The sequence below is a fragment of the Chaetodon trifascialis genome, chromosome 17 (genome assembly GCF_039877785.1).
Source record: "Chaetodon trifascialis isolate fChaTrf1 chromosome 17, fChaTrf1.hap1, whole genome shotgun sequence".
Taxonomy (NCBI): Eukaryota; Metazoa; Chordata; class Actinopteri; order Chaetodontiformes; family Chaetodontidae; genus Chaetodon; species Chaetodon trifascialis.
The window spans coordinates 7,232,400-7,252,597 of record NC_092072.1 but is presented as its reverse complement, the minus strand read 5'-3'; the positions used below and the strand labels follow the sequence as shown (position 1 = coordinate 7,252,597).

Genomic DNA, 20,198 nt, shown 5'->3' with positions numbered 1-20,198 from the left:
ATTTTTATAATCTGTACGCAATGTACTTATACACAATTGTTTTTCTATTCTGATTCATGTACACTTTTTTTTCTTGACCCCTTTGTGCCGCTGTTTTTGTAATACTTACTGGCTTAACGACTTAATTTCCCTGGTGTGGGATCAATAAAGTCTTATCTTCACAATTTACATTAGTACATAAATGCTATCAGAAAGAAAAAGACTATCAAAAGTAAAAATACTCATACACAACAGCTCCTCTCCAAGTGTTATACCCTCTGATTTTGATTTGTTTTTCAGTCCAGAAAAGAGGACATGAACTGAGATCAGTATTGAACCACTTGTGCAGACTCATATTTTAGTGTTCTTGTGTGCTGGATGTTTTGGAAGAAGCAGTCATAATTGATCATAAAGGGGCAAGGCAGTGCAGCACAAGCTTAGGGTCAAATGAATAAATGGCACCTTACTGTGTTGGGTACTCTGGGAAATAGAAACTGCCACCATGTAAACAATATATAGATTTTGTTGAAAATTATTTCTTTTCATAATACACAGAGTGGCTTGTACAGAGCCAGTAGAGGGGGCCGTCTACTTCGCTTCTTGCTCCCAGGGGATAAATGAGACATAAAAAACTGTCTGGTCCAAAAATCTGGAAAATCAATAAAATGTTATGAGGGAAATCTTGCTGGTTTGCCAGTCCAATGAGCATGCAGCACTGACAGTGACACCATTAATTCAGATGCAGTGTGCTCCCTGTCATGGAGGTCCAAAGTGGGATCCAGGGACTTCCAGGAGTCCTAGAGAAATGTCTTGGGGACAGTTTGAGGATGACTGAATGCAGTTACTGAGAGGTTTCCTTTTTCAACATGATACAAGCATTTCTGATCAGAAATGTTTCTTCACTGGTTGATTATTTAACTATTGTAACCTATGATTATTTAAGAACACAACAACAACAAAACAGGACAAAAACACCAGCATTCAATCCAGCTTTAACATAGACTTTATTTAAGATTGGATTATTTGATTTTATTTATTTACTGTTTCCATGAGTTAAGAGAGAACTTTTACAGTCACCATTTAATACGACAGATGAGAAGACCTTAAACCTGTATTCTTCACAGTCAAAGAATGGAAAATAATGACCTACACAAGATGTGTTTGTCTTCCTTATTGTCTTTTGTGTTTAAATTTCAAGTGACATTTTCTTTTAGTCTTTTTGCGAAAGTTTGTGAATGTTATCAATACCTATTATTTAATTGCAAAAATGTAAGCAAGCCAGTTCTAAAGAGAGTTTAAGACTTTGAGATAACCGAGGTATCAGTTGTGCAGAGGGTTCTCATTTTAATAGTATTTAGTCAAGATGCTGAAGTTGTGATACTGTGCACTAGAGGGCATCGGAGGGTTTTCACTTCAGGTGGGGTGGTGAGGCGGGATTAAAGAGATTACCATGTTGTCAGTGTTGCAGACTGTAGCAGTGTTGAGAACAAGTCACCACAGATCCTTCTTAAGTGCAAGCAAACCTGTTGTGTGTCACTGTGAATAATAATAGCTTCTCATGTCCACTGGTATTTCTAAAGACCAGTTCACCCATACAGGAAATCACTGTTATCTGCCTTGTTTGTCTATCAGGTTACATATGAGCCTGTTTCACACTATTGTCTTTTTCTATGTACCCCACACCCTTCAGTTTAACTCCAGGACACCGATCGTATCGTTTTTGTTTTGTGGAGGACTTTAAAACTAATTTATGCTCTGCGGCAGTGTCACTGAATGTTTCTATTAATCATTTTTGGAATCAACCTCAAACTTCAGAATGAAAAACTTCTCTAAGTTACTTAAAATAAAAAACACAAAAGAAAAGAATATAATTGATGGCCCTGAATCTGTTTTTTTTTTTTTTTTTTAAATTTTAATAGTGAAGACACAGTAGCCTTAAGATAAATCCACTTAGGGAGCTGTGGAAACAGGCAGATCATGGAAAACTACAACTCCCACATGCCCCACACAGAGGACAGGATGGCAGCACAGAGGGCCACAACCAGAGGGAGCTGGACAGAAGTGGCTCCATTACAAAGATCTGTTGTACAACACTGGTAAGTGCTGGTGTAACCAGCTCCCAGGATGCTACCGGTCAGCGTCTTCCCACACAGGTCGGAGTCCACGCAGCCGCGGTTGTGCAGGGTGAGCGATCCTGTAGCATTGAACTCTGCGAGGATTGGAAATAGCAAATGTAAACGTTAAAGGGAGCGAATTTATGACATTTTTCCCGCCATCATCAAAATGGTTTCAGTTGAACGTTGTGTTGCTATAGCAGCAACTACTGATGAGTTCTGTACCAGTTTAAGTGACATTGTTAGCTCTGCAACCAAGACAGTGTTCACAGGCATCGTTTATCTTCGCATTAACTGTCCTTTTTGGAGCATTATCTGTAGGTACTCTTTTAATCATAACTGTTTTTTGATTGTTGATTTGCTAATTCAATTTACTGCTATCCAAGCTAGCCATGCTAGCTTACTGAAGCTGATGTGTTGCTACGTAACATAACATTCTAGCCAACTGTTCATTAATGTCGGGCTCGCTGCCTCATGTTTTTATTGTTTTTGCTTTTACTCTTGAGCACCATAATGTGTACTTGTTTAACTACTGGCTACTTCCTGTTGAACTCAATGTTGGTTTTTCACTTGTGATTTCTTGTTTCTTGCTAGTTTAACTGCTAGTCTACACTTTTACAAATTCATTTTTTGGTGTTGTACCAGCTCATTTTTACAGTACATTTTTTCGCAACAATTTGTTATGGTGTCTCATCTTTTTACTATTTGCAATCATTAACTACTGTGTTAGCAGAGTTTGTTTAATTGGCATGAAACTGTAGAAGTTCAACTTTCCATGTTAGTTTAATCAAATTTTCACGGAAAGTTTGAACATCTATGGCTGCATGTCAACTGGGCAAATGAAGACCATGTGATAAAGTCAGAGGCTACAAAACAGCTACATAATGGATCTTGATGTGAGATTGCTGAATCTACTTTGAAGCTCAAATATCTTAAGTTATACATATTGCTTCTTCTAAGCAGGTTTTCATGAAGAAGAAGAAGAAGAAGAAAAATTTGACATTCCAGCTTGTTAGTCATGATTCTGATAATTTGGCTATGGTGATATCATTATATTCTATTTTAATGTACTTTTCTATATGTTCAAGTAAAATTTCAGCCTTTTTATGGTAGTCACAGTATATTGTGTTGTAGAGGTTTCCTTACGTGCTTCTCCACTGTAGCAGCTCTCAGTCGCATTATTACATGTGGTATCGGTTCCAAACAGACACGTCCCGAATATACCAATGTAGCACTGACGACAGGTCAGGCATTGTGCTGTTCAATGGAAAGAAAGAAGAAAAATGTGATAATCAGATTCTGATTAGCAGTTTCGACCTGTTTCTGGACTTTTCTTTGTCCAACCACTGAGCTGTAATCTTCCAAATATACCTCAAAGACCGAGTTCTTAGTTTAAATAGTATGATTTTGTACCATTTTACCTACAATCACACCCTTTAAAGACTACGATTACTCCATCATTCTTTCTCAGCTTTTTTATTCATTTTATTTACTCTGTTTCATTCTTAAGCACAAACTTGTCTAAAGACAGTTATAATTAATATTATTATCTACACCTGATCTTCTGTAATTTTTATAAACTTGGTTGAAGCGTGAGTTGAGAAGACTAGAAGAGTGATGGAGCACACAAACTTTGGAATGTAGTAGTTCAGGCAAATAAGTGGCTTGTTTCAATTCTCTTCTGTATACACTTCCTTTATTTTCTAAATACATATACCCTTATTTTTCTTTCTTTACAGCCACAGCATACTTCTTAAACAGGTTCTCATTCAAATTCATGGGGCCAGTTGCTCTCCTAAAGCTTTCTTTTGCCCTCGTATATATCACAGTCTCATAATCTGTATCAAATTCAGTTTATTTTACAGTTCATTTGAACAGGAATTCCCTGGTAGATCTGTTGCAAACACTTAACAGCAGACTGAAAGTCATTAAGCTGCAGCACAGTGAAATCACCTGAAACTTAATTGTAACAGCAATTCATAATTCATATAACCGCTGATCTTTGTCTTTGTCAGTCCCGAGAGTTTGTCCTGAACAACATACTGGGCGCAAAAGACTTTCCTTTGACCACATTGCTCCTCCAATGATAGCATTAGATGGTGCCTAACAAAGACATGAACCTCATATTTCGTTGGTACAGAGGTCAGAAGAAATAAAGTTTAATTATAAAGAGTTTTGATATAAAACACATTTTTAGTCCACAACAATAACATTTTAAGGTGAATACAAGCATAGTTTTCTTCTTAAATCCTCTATTTGTTAGCGTATTGATTCTCCCATTTTCACCTCTGGAGTCAGACACGTACCTGCTGTGATAAAAGCAGTCAGGACAATCACTGCTTTACAGAAGTTATTCATCCTTCTTGTGGTTTTGAGGTTAACGGACTCCTTTTTTTTGGAAATGAACTTAGAGGACTAAATACCTGTCTCAGCCAAGTGAGCTTCTGAGGAATGACAAGACTTCAGGTGCAGTTCGGTGGAAAAGCGACATGCAAGAATGAGGTTCATCAGGTTTTGCGTTCAAGCAGTGTGACAAGGAAGTCTCCTGTCACTTCTGGAAAACTCAGCTCAAACCAGCCAAGCCAACCAAGCCAGGAGAAAAACTCACAGTCATTAAGTCTGAGCATGAACAACTATTATTATCTGTTCACATAATTTATTTGCATGCAGTGAAGAGTTTCATGCAGTTAAAAGTTTCCTTTGTGGTAGATGAAGATGCAAAGACAGACAATATGTTATTGCATTAAGCTTTGATACCGTGTATATATTCTCTCTTAAAACCCCAAAGGCATAGAAGCTACAAGAATCATAATATAGAAATCAATGTTCATCAAGCAAAAGCAATACCCACTCAGGAATGTGATCTTTATTATTTGTTTTACAGGCCTCAGGTGCTCCAAATGGCCATTAGGGCGAAACCCATAGCAGCACTTAGTGGGAGGTGGATGGATGTGGCTCCATTACAGTGATCAGTGCTGCAGCAGGTCCTGTTGATGGTGTACCCGGCAGTCAGGAGGGCTCCTGAATTGGTCCGGTTGCAGAGAGATGAGGCCAGGCAGCCTCGAGTCTCCAGGCTCATCAGTCTACTGATGTTGAAGGCTGAGGGGGAACATGAAGATCAGCTGCCTTTGTGTTACATTTTTACATAGAAAATAAAAAGTATACATCATCTCTCTGTGTCCGACCCAGTGTGTCATTTATGAGAGAAATATTCATTTAAATGAAATGTTCAGACAGCAGATGTCTCCTTGGTGAAACTGCAAACAACAGACATCTGAAATGTGACAAGAGGCCCCACATGGACGCTGCTTTCTGTTAAGAGGCCAAAAGCCAAAAACGCAGGGAACCACTGATTTCATCCTTAATTATGTGTTGTATTTTAGAATCTTATTCTGTAAAACATTGATCTGACACCCAACTAGAACTGTAGCGTGAATGTAGTGGAGTAAAAAGAACAATATTCGCCTCTGAAAAGTAGTGGAGTAGAAATACAAATTAGCAGAAAATGTAAATACTTAAGTCAGATTTAGTTATCTCAAACTTTACTGTAACTGCCCACTACTACCATGTTGGCATGAAATGGAACTCTGTATCTCTGTGTGTGGCATGAGCGGGTTTAGACTGCCTTGTTTGCTTTTGGCATGTCACGCTGAGTTGTGGCCTTTCACAACGTGGGCAAGTCATAACAACAGCACAATAGCTGAAAAGTACAGTGTGTTAAAGTGCAGCTGACTCATTCACAGACACCAAACCAAAACACTGGCTTGACTGAACCTGGTAACCTAAGTACCACTAAAGACCAGTGACATTTTTCATTGTCTTCTGAGTCCAAAGTAGTAAATTAGAGTCCAGTATTTCTATACTGTTGCTTAGCATGTTTTAGCCTATACAAATCAAAATGTACTTGACATATACTGATGACCATTTATCAGTAGTGTAGTTAAAATATGTTTATTCACTTTTCTGCTGAGAGTTAGGTGAGAAGATTGTTAGCACGCTTATGCACACTTAATATCTCATTTGTTTCATGTGTACACAGACAGAGATGTCAATGACATGCAGCTGGGTCTTTCAAGGAAATTTATTGTTCTATCTATCACTGCTTTTTGGCTAGTAGGCTAACACAACCGACCACAACTAGTTGTTTTTACATTTTTGTGTAACTTCTCATTAAACAAATGAGATACAGTATGTCAGAAGGCATATTTTAGACAGGAGTCAGGCCAGCTGTTTCCTCCTGTTTCTGGTCTTTATGCTACGTTAAGCAAACTTTCAGCTGGCCAGCTTCACATTTAGGGTACAGATATGAGAGTTGTATCAATTTTCACATCTAACTGACCAAGAATGCAAATGAGCTTAATTTGAAATATGTCAAACTATAAAATTAGAGGTTTGACCTTTAAGCATAGCAGATTAGCTTGTGTTGGCTCATAAAATATATTGTATTTTACAGTCCTATCAATTTTTCAAGGCACTAGCCTACTACATGATTACCACTACACGAAAGTAGAAACTTTTCTAAGATAGGTCATTTATCACAAGGAAGATTTAGAAGTTTGTACTAATATGAATACTACTTTCATCTGTTTTTCTTCAAGTTGTCCAGGATAAATAGTATGTGTGTTGTAATGCAGATAAAAGCACTGATTGTTTTGAAAAGCCCTCCTAGCTGGCACATGCAAGTGCTGGTTGAGGAGCTATGTAATCCAAAACATGTTTCATGAGTCACCTAGGGGGAAAAACAGCTGACTGTGACTCAGCTTCCTCATTCAAAAAGGTTTTAAGTTGGCGTCCAAGCCTTCCACCTGCACATAAACCTGCCAGCCAAAGTTAAAAGGCCTAAATCAGATTCAAGTTGATTTTTTGACCAAAGGCTGCATAAAATATAAAAAGTAAAGCCTTTACTTTGTAAAAGTGTGGTAGGAGCAAGTAAAGTATGTGTTTATATGGAGTGAAAGGTATAAAACATGCAAAAACATTGGTTTGGTTCTTTCTAATTCCTGCTAAGGTGTGCTGAAGTTCAGCCACACCTTAACGTGTTCTAGTACAGGTTTTTCATCTTCGGCACTGTTATACAGTTTGTGGTTAGAAAACTGTTCCAAATCCAGCAGGGTTGAGTAACATTGTAATTACAAACACACACCCGTCTGCCCACACCTGCCCGCGTCGTTGTTTTCCTCTTGTAAAAGGACTAAAGAGAGCAGCAGATGATCATTAATGCCACTCACTTAGTTTACCCCAGTAACAGTTCGGCTGAGCGTCACTGCAGGTGTCAGAGGAGCTGAACAGACATTTCCCTGCAATCCCCAATCTGCAGGTGTTACAGGTCAGCGGCTCACCTGTGACCCAGAGGGAAGGGGACATTTAGGAGAGCACAGGAGAAGAGAGAAAATGCTGTAGAAAGAGATCAAATGAGCGAGAAGGGACAACTTTATACATTAGCTTATACAAAGGAGAATTAAACATGTCAGAGATTTAAATGTAGATAGATAGATAGATAGATAGATAGATAGATAGATAGATAGATAGATAGATAGATAGATAGATAGATAGATAGATAGATAGATAGTGATATTGCTTTACATGGATGTTTTCTATTTCTGTGAAAATCGCAGGAAATTTAATCATAGACAGATTTGCTCTTACAATTTTAATAAAGCTTTTTCAAATTAAAACACTTTTTTTTTTTTTTTCAACAACCAGAACTCCTGCACAGAGCAACTACTGTACGCTGTCTGACCTTCGCAGGTGAAGTTGTGCCAGGAACATCCACTCTACCTTTGCAAGGATTTTCTTTTACAAATTATCTATAATTTTTAACTCTAACAAAAAGCGCAAAGAACAGCTTCCTCACCACACCCAACCCAAGCTCTTACAGCTTTGTATTTAAGCCTCAGGGCCATAGTCAGGATTTTAGACATACTGAGGTCATGAGTCAGCAGAACAGTCACCAACAGTGTTACGAGTACAAAGAAATGCTTTTGGTAGTAATTAGACAGCATTACTGTTTCAATTAAACAACACAATTACAATTTCTACATTTTAAGTGTGCTTGTTACTTTTGTCTCCAGTGCAAATAGTGGACAACTGCAGATGAAAGCATACAAATGCAGCCTATCACCCAGATTTTCCAGTTTAATGTCACCCAACCTTACAGTAGTGCAAGACAGTGTGGGCAAGGTGAGCTTGTTTTTCTAAAACAACCTGAAGAAAGTGCGTTCATCACATAAAATCCTTTATTTGTAGCAAAGCTTGGTCAACATGTTAACGTCCAGCCTTGTGTGAGTCTCCTTCTAAATCCTACTGTCTAACCAACACAATGCAAATGCAGTTTACACATCTGAATGCTTCTTGTTATTGCCACCTGGGGGTTGAGAGTATTCATAACTCCTATCACTACAGCGTTACTAAGAGAATTGAATTGAAGCATACATCTAAAAGTATGCAAAAGTTACTTTACATTTATATGCAGTGATTAGTGAAGTAATTCAATTACTTTTGAAAGAAGTAACTAGTACACTACAGGGAAGACTACTCATACACACAACACTGGTCACCAATCAAATTCTATAAAACACGACTTAGAACTGGATGATCTAAGTACAACCCTGTTTCCAAAAAAGTCGTGACAGTGTGTAAAATGTGGGTAGAAATATGATTTGCAAAACACTGAAACCCCATATTTAACTAGAAGACATTATGTAAAATGTTGAAACCGAGACATTTCCTTGTTTTGGAAAGTTATATATATACATATAGCAACACGTTTCAAACATGCTGGGACAGGGTCATGTTCAGCACTCTGATCAATAGGTGACAAGTTGGGATTGCAGGCAGGCCAGTTTACTCTTTTAACTGGCTTTTTACTAAGCGGGCCATGCTGATGGGAGACATGCAGAATATGCTTTGGCACTGTTTTGCTGAAACAAGCAAGGCCTTCCTGGAAAAGACATCGTCTACTTTGGAGCATATGTTGCCCCAAAACCTATATACATTGTTCAGCATTAATGGAGCCCTCACAAATGTGCAGGTTGCCCATATGATGTGCGCCAATACACCCCCACACTCTCATGGATGCTGGCTTTTGAACTGTGTGCCTGTAACAAGATGGATAGTGCCTCCACCTCTTCAGCCCGGAGGATGCAGCGTCCCTGATTCCCAGATAGAATTTCAAATGTTGACTCGTCAGACCACAGAACAGTTTTCCACTTCACCACAGTCCATCTTAAATGACCTCGGGACGGTTTCCTTTATGTATTTTAGAGTTTCCACTTGCGTTTGTGGCTGCAGTGATTATCTCTGTTCACAGATGATGGTTTTTGGAAGCGTTCCTGAGCCCGTGCAGTGATGTCCACTACACAATCACGTCTGTTTTTAATGCAGTGCCACCTGACAGCCTGAAGACCACAGCATCCCGTACTGGTGTTGTCCTTTGCGTACAGATATTTCTTCAGCTTCTCTGAATCTTTTAATGACATTATGTACTACAGACTTCACTTCAGAAAGACTCTCTGGGTTCCTCTTTTTATAGCCAGTCATACCCAATGACCAACTTGTCGAATCTTTTGTTGCCACTGTCCCAACCTTTCGGAAACGTGTGGCTGGCATCAAATTCAAAATGAGGATATAACCTTCAAAAAACAATCAAACCTCTCTGTGCACATTTTGTCCTATTTCCAATTAAATATGGGCTTTCAATGTTTTGCAAAACGTCACTTTCTATCAATGTTCTACAACTGTGTCCCAACTTTTTGGGAAATGGGGTTGTAAATGAAAAATGTAGAAGTGAGGAGTTGAAATTTTCTCAGTAGGAAAGCTATTTAGTGTTCAAACTGCATCATTAAGATCTGAACAACAACATTTTTAAAAGGCTCTTTGGTAGAAGCATCTGGAGAAAATGCTCCTTTCTGTCAACACAAAATGTAAAAGAGTGACTCCCGTCTGATGCTCTTACCTGTAACAAACATCGCCATCAATGCCACAGAAACCCAGGTGAACTTTATCATCTTGCTCTTACACCAATCTGTGTTTTATCAAGAAATTATCAGCACAAATAAGAGCCCAGTGCAGCAGAGGTGGTCAAAGAGGCGTTCAATGATCCAGCAGCTTAGGGGAGTGAAGTGGGATTCCAATGACCTTCATCAGCTCTGGGCATCTGCTTTTATGTCAGAGGTGTGCTATCAGGGGCTTAGATCTGAATATGGAAAATAACTGAAAATAATATTGACATCGATTTTCATTGGTCAGTCTCCGATGTATTCTACAAAATGGTTATGGGGCTTTAAAAACAAAACAAAAGAGGTTTGTTTGAAGAGTTAAGCCTATTATAAAACCAAACAAAGAGAAAAAGAGATGATTGATGACAGTCTCTGTCCTGTGTTTGTGAGCTCCTGGCTTATTGCAAACCAACACCAAAATCATTTTCAAAAGCTTTACATTGCAATAAAGACCAAAGCTTCAGTCAATAAAAGTTGCTGAGTAATTTCTCAGCAAATATTAGGATTGTGTGTTGAAGATACTCCCTTTATTCTTATGATATAGACGCTTCACCTTGGACTAGAAAGAGAATCTGAACTATTAAGGGATGATTTAATTTAAATTCAAAGATCCATTTAAAGAATAGAAAAAGATAATAAAAAGACACATGTGAATGGAATTTAAGCTATGAACTTGATGAAAAAAACCCCCACAATGTACATCTGACACCTGCTACAAACCCCAGTTCACAAATTAACATGTCATGTCTCATTTGTTTAATATGCACAAAAAACAAAGCATAAAAATGACGAATTGTGGTTTTCTGGGAGTCATGTGCCGAACCATTTAATGGATCGCTGCTGGTTGCATAGCTGAGTCACTGCTTCTGTCCAGGAAACTCATACGTAACTGCCTGTGAAGACAACTTCCCATTTCAACATTTCTGTTCATGTAATAAACATTATATAACATGTTAATCAGACTGCAACTTAAATACCTGCACATTATAAATTCCATTGTATATTTGTTTATTTTATATTTTTGCACTACTTAACTTATTGTTCAGCCTTTTCTCCTTTTTTCTCTCTATTTGTCCTCATTGAGCTGTATGTCCCTCTTTTCCTATGCAAGTACACTGAGGATGGAGGAGTCAAATTCCCTGTATGTGCACACCAACAAAGCCAATTCTGATTAGTGATCTTTAGAGGTGCAGGAAAGCGAACTTTACTCCCTCCAGATAGAGCCAGGCTAGCTGTTTCCTCGTTTCCAGTTTTCATGCTAAGCTAGCAGCTGCTAACAGTAGCTTCACAATTCTTGTACAAGCATGAGAGTGGTATCAATCATCTCATCTTACTCTCAGCACAAAAGCGAAAAAATTACATTTCCCCATGATGCCAAACCATTAACTACTGCTTTGCTTGTGTTTCATCTGCCATATCCCAACTTACTCTCCAAGAAATTATGCTACCATAGCCCATTATATGAATCATTTAGAGGATTATGTTCTGGGAATATTTTGAAATATAGTATTAAATCAGTGAGGTCTTAAAATATTTGAGAATTGTGTATAAAAGCATAGATATTCATTCCTGATATAGAATAGGATATGCAGCTACACATTGCTCATGCAGTAAATGTAGACCTGCTGCACCTCACACAACCTGAGTCATATAATGAACAAAATGGGGATCCTGACACACTGCAAGTGTTATTTAAAGTATATTCAAGAACTTAAAGAACCAAAAAATAATGACATTTTTAAATGAAAATGCGCAGCAACCCATTTTCTCCCATTTCTTTTCTCTTTAAATGCCCCATTGGTTCCAAACTGCCACCAGAGCAGCACCCAGAGCTGCAGCCAAGGGCAGCTGGACAGAGGCAGCTCTGTTACAAAGGCTGGTGCTGCAGCAGGTCATGGTGATGCTGTAGTTTACAGTCAGGATGGAGAGTCCTGTCTCATTTTTGCAGGCGGATTCCTCTGTGCAGCCACGTTCATGGATTGGCAACAGGTCGGCACTAAATTCTGGAGGTAGAAAAGACGAGACACAGTATCTTTGATGTGATTTTTTTTTTTTTAATGACTGGAGCAGATTACAGTCAAAATGTCAGTCTTTAAATTTGATTGTTTTTCATTACATAACATTTAGATTTCAACCTAATGTAATATATTCATGCATTTTTTATTTTTTTTTTAAATCTGTGATTCAGTTTCTCATGTAAAATATATTTTATGTGTGAGAAAAAACACGTTTGGAGGCCATTCCTGGTGGAAACCTGAGCTTGTTTTGAGATATTTGCATTAATCAATTTATTCATTCAATCAATTTTTTTCAAACAGGAACAGCATTTATTCATTCATTCATGTTGTTTCTCCTTTAACTGTGATTACTGCGACCATATTATGCCTTCCCTCTTCATTGTAGCCTGCATGTGATTAAAAAAAGCCAGTTCTATGTGTCTTCATACATAATAAGTGAAACTATTGTTTTCACATATGAAATATCTAAAATCTGCATGTGTCTACATCATGTGTGTTTCTCTCGGACCATAATGAGAGCCCTGGCAGTGGGGAGAAGGCTTTGAAACAACATTTAGGGAGGTAATATTTACTGAAAAATTAATGTAACAGATGATAATTAAAAAGGCAAAAAATAGATATGATCAAAAACCTTTTTGGCAACTATGAGAACGAAGATTTCAAAGGATTTTTGTTCCCTGTTTTTATGTAGCTGTGGTGATGTACCTCAGAGGAGGATGGCTTACTACTGAGTTACTGGGCTTTTTTGTAATCATGCAAAAATGATTAATGAGTCATTCAGCTTTTCAACTTACTGGCAACTGCGGTGTAGCATCTGTTCTCATCTCCGGTGCAGTTTACAGGAGTATCGCCGAGGCAGGTGCCGAGAACGGACACATCACAGGTGTTACAGGTGAGGGACTCAACTGTGGCAGTGGACACGAAAAGCAAATGGGAAAATGGAAAGAATAATCTTTTTTGGATCGTTGGGTGTGAATCCTTTGTCATATACTGAAGGACAAAGAGTTAAATCAATAGCCACAAATATCTGACTCCATTTAGTTCCACCTTTATCAAACAAGCACCTGCTGTAATCACAAAGTACACATGAAGAGTTTGCTCTTGAGCGGACTGGCTGCAGATATATAATCTAAAATGTAATTCAATCCAGGATATGACTTTAGCGCAATGTGAAATGGTACAACTAACCTTGAGCTACACACACACACACACACACACACACACGGTTTATATTTGTTCAAGTTTTGAGAAGTCTGAAATTTCTGCCTCCACCCAGATACTTTAGAGTGATGGAATGGTCCTCAAAAAATTAAAAAAACAAACAAACAAAAAAAACATTTAACAGCAGCTTGTCTTTCCAAACAGTTGACAGTGTGTTTGGTCAAACCCTGTACAAATAAACCAAAACTATTTCCTCAATACCACTAGTGCCTCAAATATAGGTGTGGCATTTCCTACAGCTTTCTTTGAAGTCACATACCCTGCACTCTTTTATTTTTTAGGTAACAAAAAACGTCAAATTTTGAATTTAGTTAACGGAATTGCAGCACAGCCCTGTTCTCTTACAACACGTATCTCCAAAAAGCATGTGAATTGTAGGATACCCTCCCTCTGCACAGTTATGGGTAAATAAGTCAGATCATAATCAGAAATAATTTTAAAGCCAACTGATAATAAGCAATGTGTGGAAAGGATTTGCAGTAGAAAACAATTGAGAATGTCCAAATATAGTCAGTTAGCAGTTGAAGTTCGACAACATTTTTGTATGAATTTTGTCACAGGTTTACAAAGGGTAATATACAACCACAGGCTTATTATTATTTCTGAATATGATTCATGCTCCATATCTGACTGATCCTTATTTGAGCCTATACACAGGGTGAACCCTATGTGCCATAAAGTGAAAGGTTCTGCTTTCCACTTACAAAACATGGTAAAAACCTCCTACCTGCAACAAACAGAGTCAATAATGCTGCACAGCTCCACAGAAATGTGTTCATCTTGATGTTCTCAGACGTACGTACAGGTGAAAATACCAAGGACCTTACTGTTTCAGAAGATGTGGGATTAAGTTTTGAGGAAGAATGGTCCATGTACAACATCTTTATGCACGGGGTACGTATATCAGTAATACACGTCAACAGTAGTGATAAGAAAGTTTGTGAGTAGTGAGTCATTCTTATAACATGAAATCAAAACCATTACAGTACAGTCATCGGCACCACCTGTCGTGTTCCAGATATGTTCATTTGAATGCATTTTAACTGGACATTTGACATTTCAATTAGATTCTTACAACATGCAATAAAATCATCATCATTAAGATTGCTTTGGTCAAGTTTACATTCGTAGCCTTCTGGGTGACAGAAAGCTAACAGCTAACTGTTACAACTGACATGTCGAGACCTGAGTTATGGAAAATAAAGAGTGCTACAGCATATGAGTATATATCAGAAATCAGAATCTAAACTCATAAGGTCCCAATAGTGTTTATTGAAAATTGCTTCAGACTTTTGTTCGTAGTACAAACAGGTTTCAGGAGCAGCTGGCAGCAGCTGGCTGCTGCTGTTGTTTCTGTGCATTAGACATATTACAGCAAGCTTCCACACATGGAGGCCAGAATGGCTGCAGCGATGGTGGCGGTGAGGGTCATCTTGGTGGACGGGGCACCACTGAGCTGGACAGTGTTGCACAGCAAGTGACTGATCTTTCACACATGATACCCAGCACAGTGATGGTGGTGTCCTTAGCGCCGCAGTCTGATTCACCGTTTACTTTGGAGTCACAGCACCCCAAAGTGTGGAAGCCCACAGAGACACCTGGAAAAGCTGCAGAGAAACTGTGACAAGTAACTTGGTACATCTCTAGTCTGCGCTTTTACAACACAAGTCTGCATTCACGCATTCTAAGTCAGCTGCTCATTACGAGCATTACCCATTCAAACACACTCACACCTGGATGGCACTTCAGAACGCAGGGATTCTTCAGCCGAGGATTGAACCCCTGACCTTCTGATAGGTGGACGACCGCTTTGGGTGTCACAGTATTTAGGTGTATTTAGGAGTGATTTTAACTGAATCATGCCTGTGCTTTTGCAGTGGAGCAGTAGCCTAACAGGCCATAGTTGCATTTGCTGCAAGTCAGAGACTCCACTGAAACACAAATAAAAGCTCAAATGAAAAAACACCTTGCATTGAGTATGTAGAATTTACACAGTATTCAGCAAATGTTTGTGTGGGTGAAGCAACAGAAAACAAGAAAAAAAAAATTAAAAAAAAATTAGGCAAGGTGACTCAAAGTTAAACTTTGTATATAAATACTTACCCATCATGCACTTTACTTTTATCGCAGTGATATTTTTTATTTTTCAAGAATTTGCGTTAAAGTTGTTTCGTTTGGACTGCTGATACTGGCAATAATGCATCTTTACGTTCATAGTTCAATGGTTTCCCTCATAATAAATACAATAAAAAAATAAGTTTCAACTTTTTCTGTTTTCTTTCCAGATCAGCAAACATTGTTTTGGGGAATTTGTGAACCACCGCACCCGTGCTCTGTTGTACAAGCAAACGTCGTTAAACCCCGCCCAGGTTAAATAAACAGATTTTTAGATGACACACATGTAACATGTCAATCATGTCACTTATTGATAACCCTGATTCTTGTTTCATCTTCTCCTGCATGAGAGATGCTACAGCTGCAATGATTCCAAACAGGATCTTTCTAATCTTGTAGTGTCAAGATTAGTGTCGTTTGGTGATGCCAGAGCTTTATACAGAGAGAGGGATGATGGGAGGGGATCAAATGTGGTTTTTCCAAGCCACATGTCTTCATTTTTGGCTTGGAGAAAGCTTTGCTGGGAGTGACAGAATGTTGAGTACAACTGACATTGAGGAAGACCTAATTGAACATCATGATCTAATGACCAGCTCTAAAACATGTTGTTGCAAAGTGGAAAGTCAGGTAGTGAAGCAGAAAAAAGGTGCTTCATGGGCACAAATAAAAAAAAAATCACTGATTGGAGTCAGGAAATCATCAAAAACATTTGTGTCATTACGACAAAGGCAAAGTTTTCTCATGTTTATCTCCTAACCCTTACATCATTAAGCCTCCAGATCACAAAGGCAAGACAACATGTGACACAGGAAATGCTTCGTTTGAGAGGCCATTCATAAAAACATCCTGTCTGTGGTTTTTACTGGTGATTTTTGTTTATTTGCAAGCAGTTTTTCTCAGAAACTGTGTATTTGCACTTTCCTCAATGTCAGTTCTGTGCCAAAACTTGAAACGAGGAGAACATCTTCAAACCAGAGGAATCACTACAGTATCTCTGCTGTGGGCCACTGAAACCAGAAGGCCCACTCAGTCAACAATGAGCTGTGCAACATTTAGAAAGATGACACCATTTCACACCAGTAACAGCACAGAAGGGGGTTATTTTATCCTTGTTTGGATATTTATTGCGCTCTTCACGTTCAACACAACATCCATCCATCCATTATCTATACCGCCTATCCCTTTCGGGGTTGCGGGGGGCTGGAGCCTATCCCAGTTACAATGGGCGAGAGGCGGGGTACACCCTGAGCCGGTCGCCAGCCGATTGCAGGGCCACATGCAAGGACAAACAACCATTCACACTCACACTCACACCTACGGACAATTTAGAGTCATCAATTAACCTAATGAGCATGTTTTTGGTCTGTGGGAGGAAGCCGGAGTACCCGGAGAGAACCCACGCATGCACGGGAAGAACATGCAAACTTCACACAGAAAGGCCCCGTCTGACCCGGGGATCGAACCGGCAACCTTCGTGCTGTGAGGCACGCGCACTACCTGCTGCGCCACCGTGCAGCCCCTCAACACAACATAATCAATTTAATCAATTGCACAAGACCAGACAGGCCAACACATTTCTTTTTTGGAGAACAATGCTAAACGTGTTGGTTTCAAGAATGTCTGACTCATCTTTAATGATTTGCATTAAATAGAGGTTTGAGATCGTTTGAGATCACGCTTTTAGCTGTGTGTATGCGAATGTGTCCCGGGCCACATCAGTGGACCCCCTCCTCAGCTGACGTCCTCTGCAGAAGTGGGAGTGCTGATTCATTTCCGTACCAACAGTGTCATATTAAAGTGCAAAACAACAAGAAGCCACAACATCAGGCAAAATGGATTCCTGTGGATGGACCACACGCAAAGTACGCTGTCTGATTTCCATTTGGGACAACTGATTGCTCATGTTAAGGTCTTTGCTTTCTTCTTCTACTTGTTCTTTGAATTTCCAGCAGAATAGGCACAGATGCCTTGCTGCCTCCCGTCGGTTTAAAACAACAACGCTTTGGTCTTTGCGAATGGAAATGACGTTCGTGTTTATTTGCATGTAGAGCGTGAAGTGTGGTCCGATCACACGTGGTCACTGGAGACCTACGTCAAGCTGTCCACTTGGATCACCCAAGATTGATGCTAATGCCACTTGGTGTCAGGTGATAGAGGTGCAGACCGATGGTTTTGACTGACAATACAAGTTGTTGGTTATGAGTGAAGTTTTGCCTGTTTACACTGTAGTCGTCAGGTTAATATGAGTTTTAGCACAAACATAACACATCATGCAAATTTCTCATATTTGGTATATTTTGAGGAAACAGCAGCAATTTAATACATGCTGTTACCCCCCCCCCCCCAGAAAAAAAAAAAAGAACAATCTGGTCAGAGCCACACACAGCCTATCTGTAATGTCTATCAACATTACTAATATGTCTAAATGAGCACTCATTGATATGTTTTAGCACATGAAATTTGGCTACTCTGCAGGGGGCTATTTCTGATCATTTGGTACTTTAACTTTGCATTTCCAACATAATAATACCATGTTTTGTTGCATTTATGACACTAGAAATAGAACTACATTAAAGAAAATAAATAGAGTTTGCGTTTTTGTTATTTTATTGGGGGATGCTATCGCCACCAAAACACAAACCTGAACATTTGTGGAGAAAAAGGTCTACTTTTAAGTAGAGTAGGCTAGTTGTAAAGCACTAGCTTACTTAGAATGAAAAAAGAGAATGACAGTGAGCAGACTTTTATTGAGTCAAGACAACCTCAATGCAGAGCAAACAAAGGGGCTATGAAACCTGATCTATGAGAATACTCGACTACTCTAGTGAAAACAAAAAAACACTCCAAAAGGAGGAAAATATCTCAAACACGGATCTATAAAAATTATCAAAATCAAAATCACTCACAGAGAGGAAAATCAAAAGGCTACAAAACTTTAAACTAAAGTCTCTCCGAATGGAGAAAGAGCTAACAAAGAAACAGAAAGAACAGGACAGAAACAAAAAACTCTCCTAAAAGATGGAGGCTAGACTCACTACAACTATGAACTATATGAACTAAAACTCACTCCAAAGGGAGGCAAACCAAGAAAGCAAATTACTCAAAAGACTATAAATGCTAAACTAAACTACAGAAGTTACAACAAAAAATCACTCTGACGAGGAAACAAGACTTACAAGTACAGACTGTGGCTGTGAGCTATGATGCAGGCTTTGGTGATCGGACATAAGACGAAACACTTCGGCACAGGACAAAGGGAGACGCAGACTATTTAAACACATGAGGGTAATGGGGAACAGGTGGACACAATCAGGAATCAGGGATGACGAACAGGTGACACAAGAGGAAGGGCAAGTGATCTGAAACGAGAGGAGAGTTAGACTTTCAAAATAAAACAGGAAATGACAAGACAATAACCCAAGACAGGACGACCTCACCGCAGTGTGACACTGAGCTTTTTCTTTTTTTGATTTGCCATCCATCCTGGCTAGCTTAAGACTGGAAAAAGGCGCCATAACTCGCCATAAGATGCAGGCTGTGACGCACGTTTAAGTTGACGAAATGGTTATTAGAAATGATTTCTTTTACTCGGGTTATTGGCTGAATATTTTTACAGCCGGAGAATGTGAGAAACACTTAAAGACTACAACAATGATGGATAAAAATTCAAATATGGGAAAATAATCATTATTCGTTCCTCTTTTTTTGTAAAAACCACAGGGAGCCACATGAGAAGTGCAAAGGAGCCACATGCAACTCCAGAGCCGCGGGTTGCTGACCCCCGTGTTAGGGGGAGGGGAGCCTCTGCTGCTAGTTGATATTTTGGGAGAAGTCCAGTTGCTGAATTTCAACTTCCTGAAAAACTGCCTTCATGACACTGTGGCAACATGTTTTCTAACCCCCTCTCTGCACCCTCTTCCTGGATTGTTTGGAAATGGGAAACCTGTCGATCCTCCTGGCAAACTGTTTCAACTGTTCATCCATACTGTTAGCTGATTTGATTGTTTTTGCTAACTACTTCATATTCAGCTCATAATTATTTAACTATGTCAGCCTTCCCCCATGTTGGGAGTAGAATATTGCAATAGTTATTAAATAATACTGTGTGCTGTATGATGTTAAAGTAGGTGTGAATATGAGTGTGAACGGCTGTCTGTCTCTATGTGTCAGCCCTGTGACTGACTGATGGACATCAAAGAATAAGCAGGTACAGCTAATGGATGGGTGGCAGCATGATGTCAAAATAAAAGCAAGAAGCAGAGGCAATAGATGCTTTAAATGATTTTATTTGTTTTCACATCAATGTGTTTCACAAAGTAGTTAAAAGGATAAATGAGATTAAATGAAAGAAACTAAAACAAAGTCAGACAACAGCCTGGAAGATTTACGATCTCAATGTTTCCCTGAAACATTCCATTGATCAACTTCCATGATGTGGACACCTGCGTTTTAGGTTTTCTGCAGTTTGGCGTTATAAAACCAAACCCTGACAAGACAAGACCTGAGTTATGGAAAATAAAGAGTGCCACAGCATATGAGTATAAGAATAATCAGAATTCTAAACTCATAAGGTCCCAACAGCGTTTACTGAAAATTGCTTTAGACTTTTGATCGTAGTACAAACAGGTTTCAGGAGCAGCTGGCAGCAGCTGGCTGCTGCTGTTGTTTCTGTGCATTAGACATATTACAGCAAGCTTCCACACATGGAGGCCAGAATGGCTGCAGCGATGGTGGCGGTGAGGGTCATCTTGGTG

At 39.1% G+C, this 20,198-nt stretch overlaps 2 protein-coding genes across 2 annotated transcripts; both read right to left on the bottom strand.

The window, feature by feature from the left end:
• Positions 1–1,859: 1,859 nt before the first annotated feature.
• On the bottom strand, positions 1,860–10,149 carry LOC139346045 (uncharacterized). Its single transcript, XM_070984952.1, has 6 exons — positions 10,048–10,149; positions 7,322–7,432; positions 4,984–5,192; positions 4,400–4,499; positions 3,240–3,350; positions 1,860–2,188 (listed from the first exon to the last, which is right to left on the bottom strand). Exons 1-6 carry the CDS (start codon positions 10,097–10,099, stop codon positions 1,965–1,967), a joined length of 807 nt encoding a protein of 268 aa, XP_070841053.1. The 5' UTR covers positions 10,100–10,149; the 3' UTR covers positions 1,860–1,964.
• Positions 10,150–11,875: 1,726 nt separating this feature from the next.
• On the bottom strand, positions 11,876–14,108 carry lye (lymphocyte antigen-6, epidermis). Its single transcript, XM_070984187.1, has 3 exons — positions 14,057–14,108; positions 12,903–13,013; positions 11,876–12,093 (listed from the first exon to the last, which is right to left on the bottom strand). The coding sequence occupies exons 1-3, from the start codon at positions 14,106–14,108 to the stop codon at positions 11,876–11,878; spliced, it is 381 nt and encodes a 126-aa protein (XP_070840288.1).
• Between the last annotated feature and the right edge of the window lie 6,090 nt (positions 14,109–20,198).

Coding starts and splice junctions, on each gene's coding strand:
- LOC139346045 (XM_070984952.1), bottom strand. CDS start 10,099: ATGATAAAGTTCACCTGGGTTTCTGTGGCATTGATGGCGATGTTTGTT. Junction 7,433..10,047: donor GATGGCGATGTTTGTTACAG/GTAAGAGCATCA, acceptor TCTGGGTCACAG/GTGAGCCGCTGACCTGTAAC. Junction 4,500..4,983: donor TAATGGCCATTTGGAGCACC/TGAGGCCTGTAA, acceptor TAGTCCTCTAAG/TTCATTTCCAAAAAAAAGGA.
- lye (XM_070984187.1), bottom strand. CDS start 14,108: ATGAACACATTTCTGTGGAGCTGTGCAGCATTATTGACTCTGTTTGTT. Junction 13,014..14,056: donor ATTGACTCTGTTTGTTGCAG/GTAGGAGGTTTT, acceptor CCACTGCCACAG/TTGAGTCCCTCACCTGTAAC. Junction 12,094..12,902: donor ATGCTACACCGCAGTTGCCA/GTAAGTTGAAAA, acceptor TTCTACCTCCAG/AATTTAGTGCCGACCTGTTG.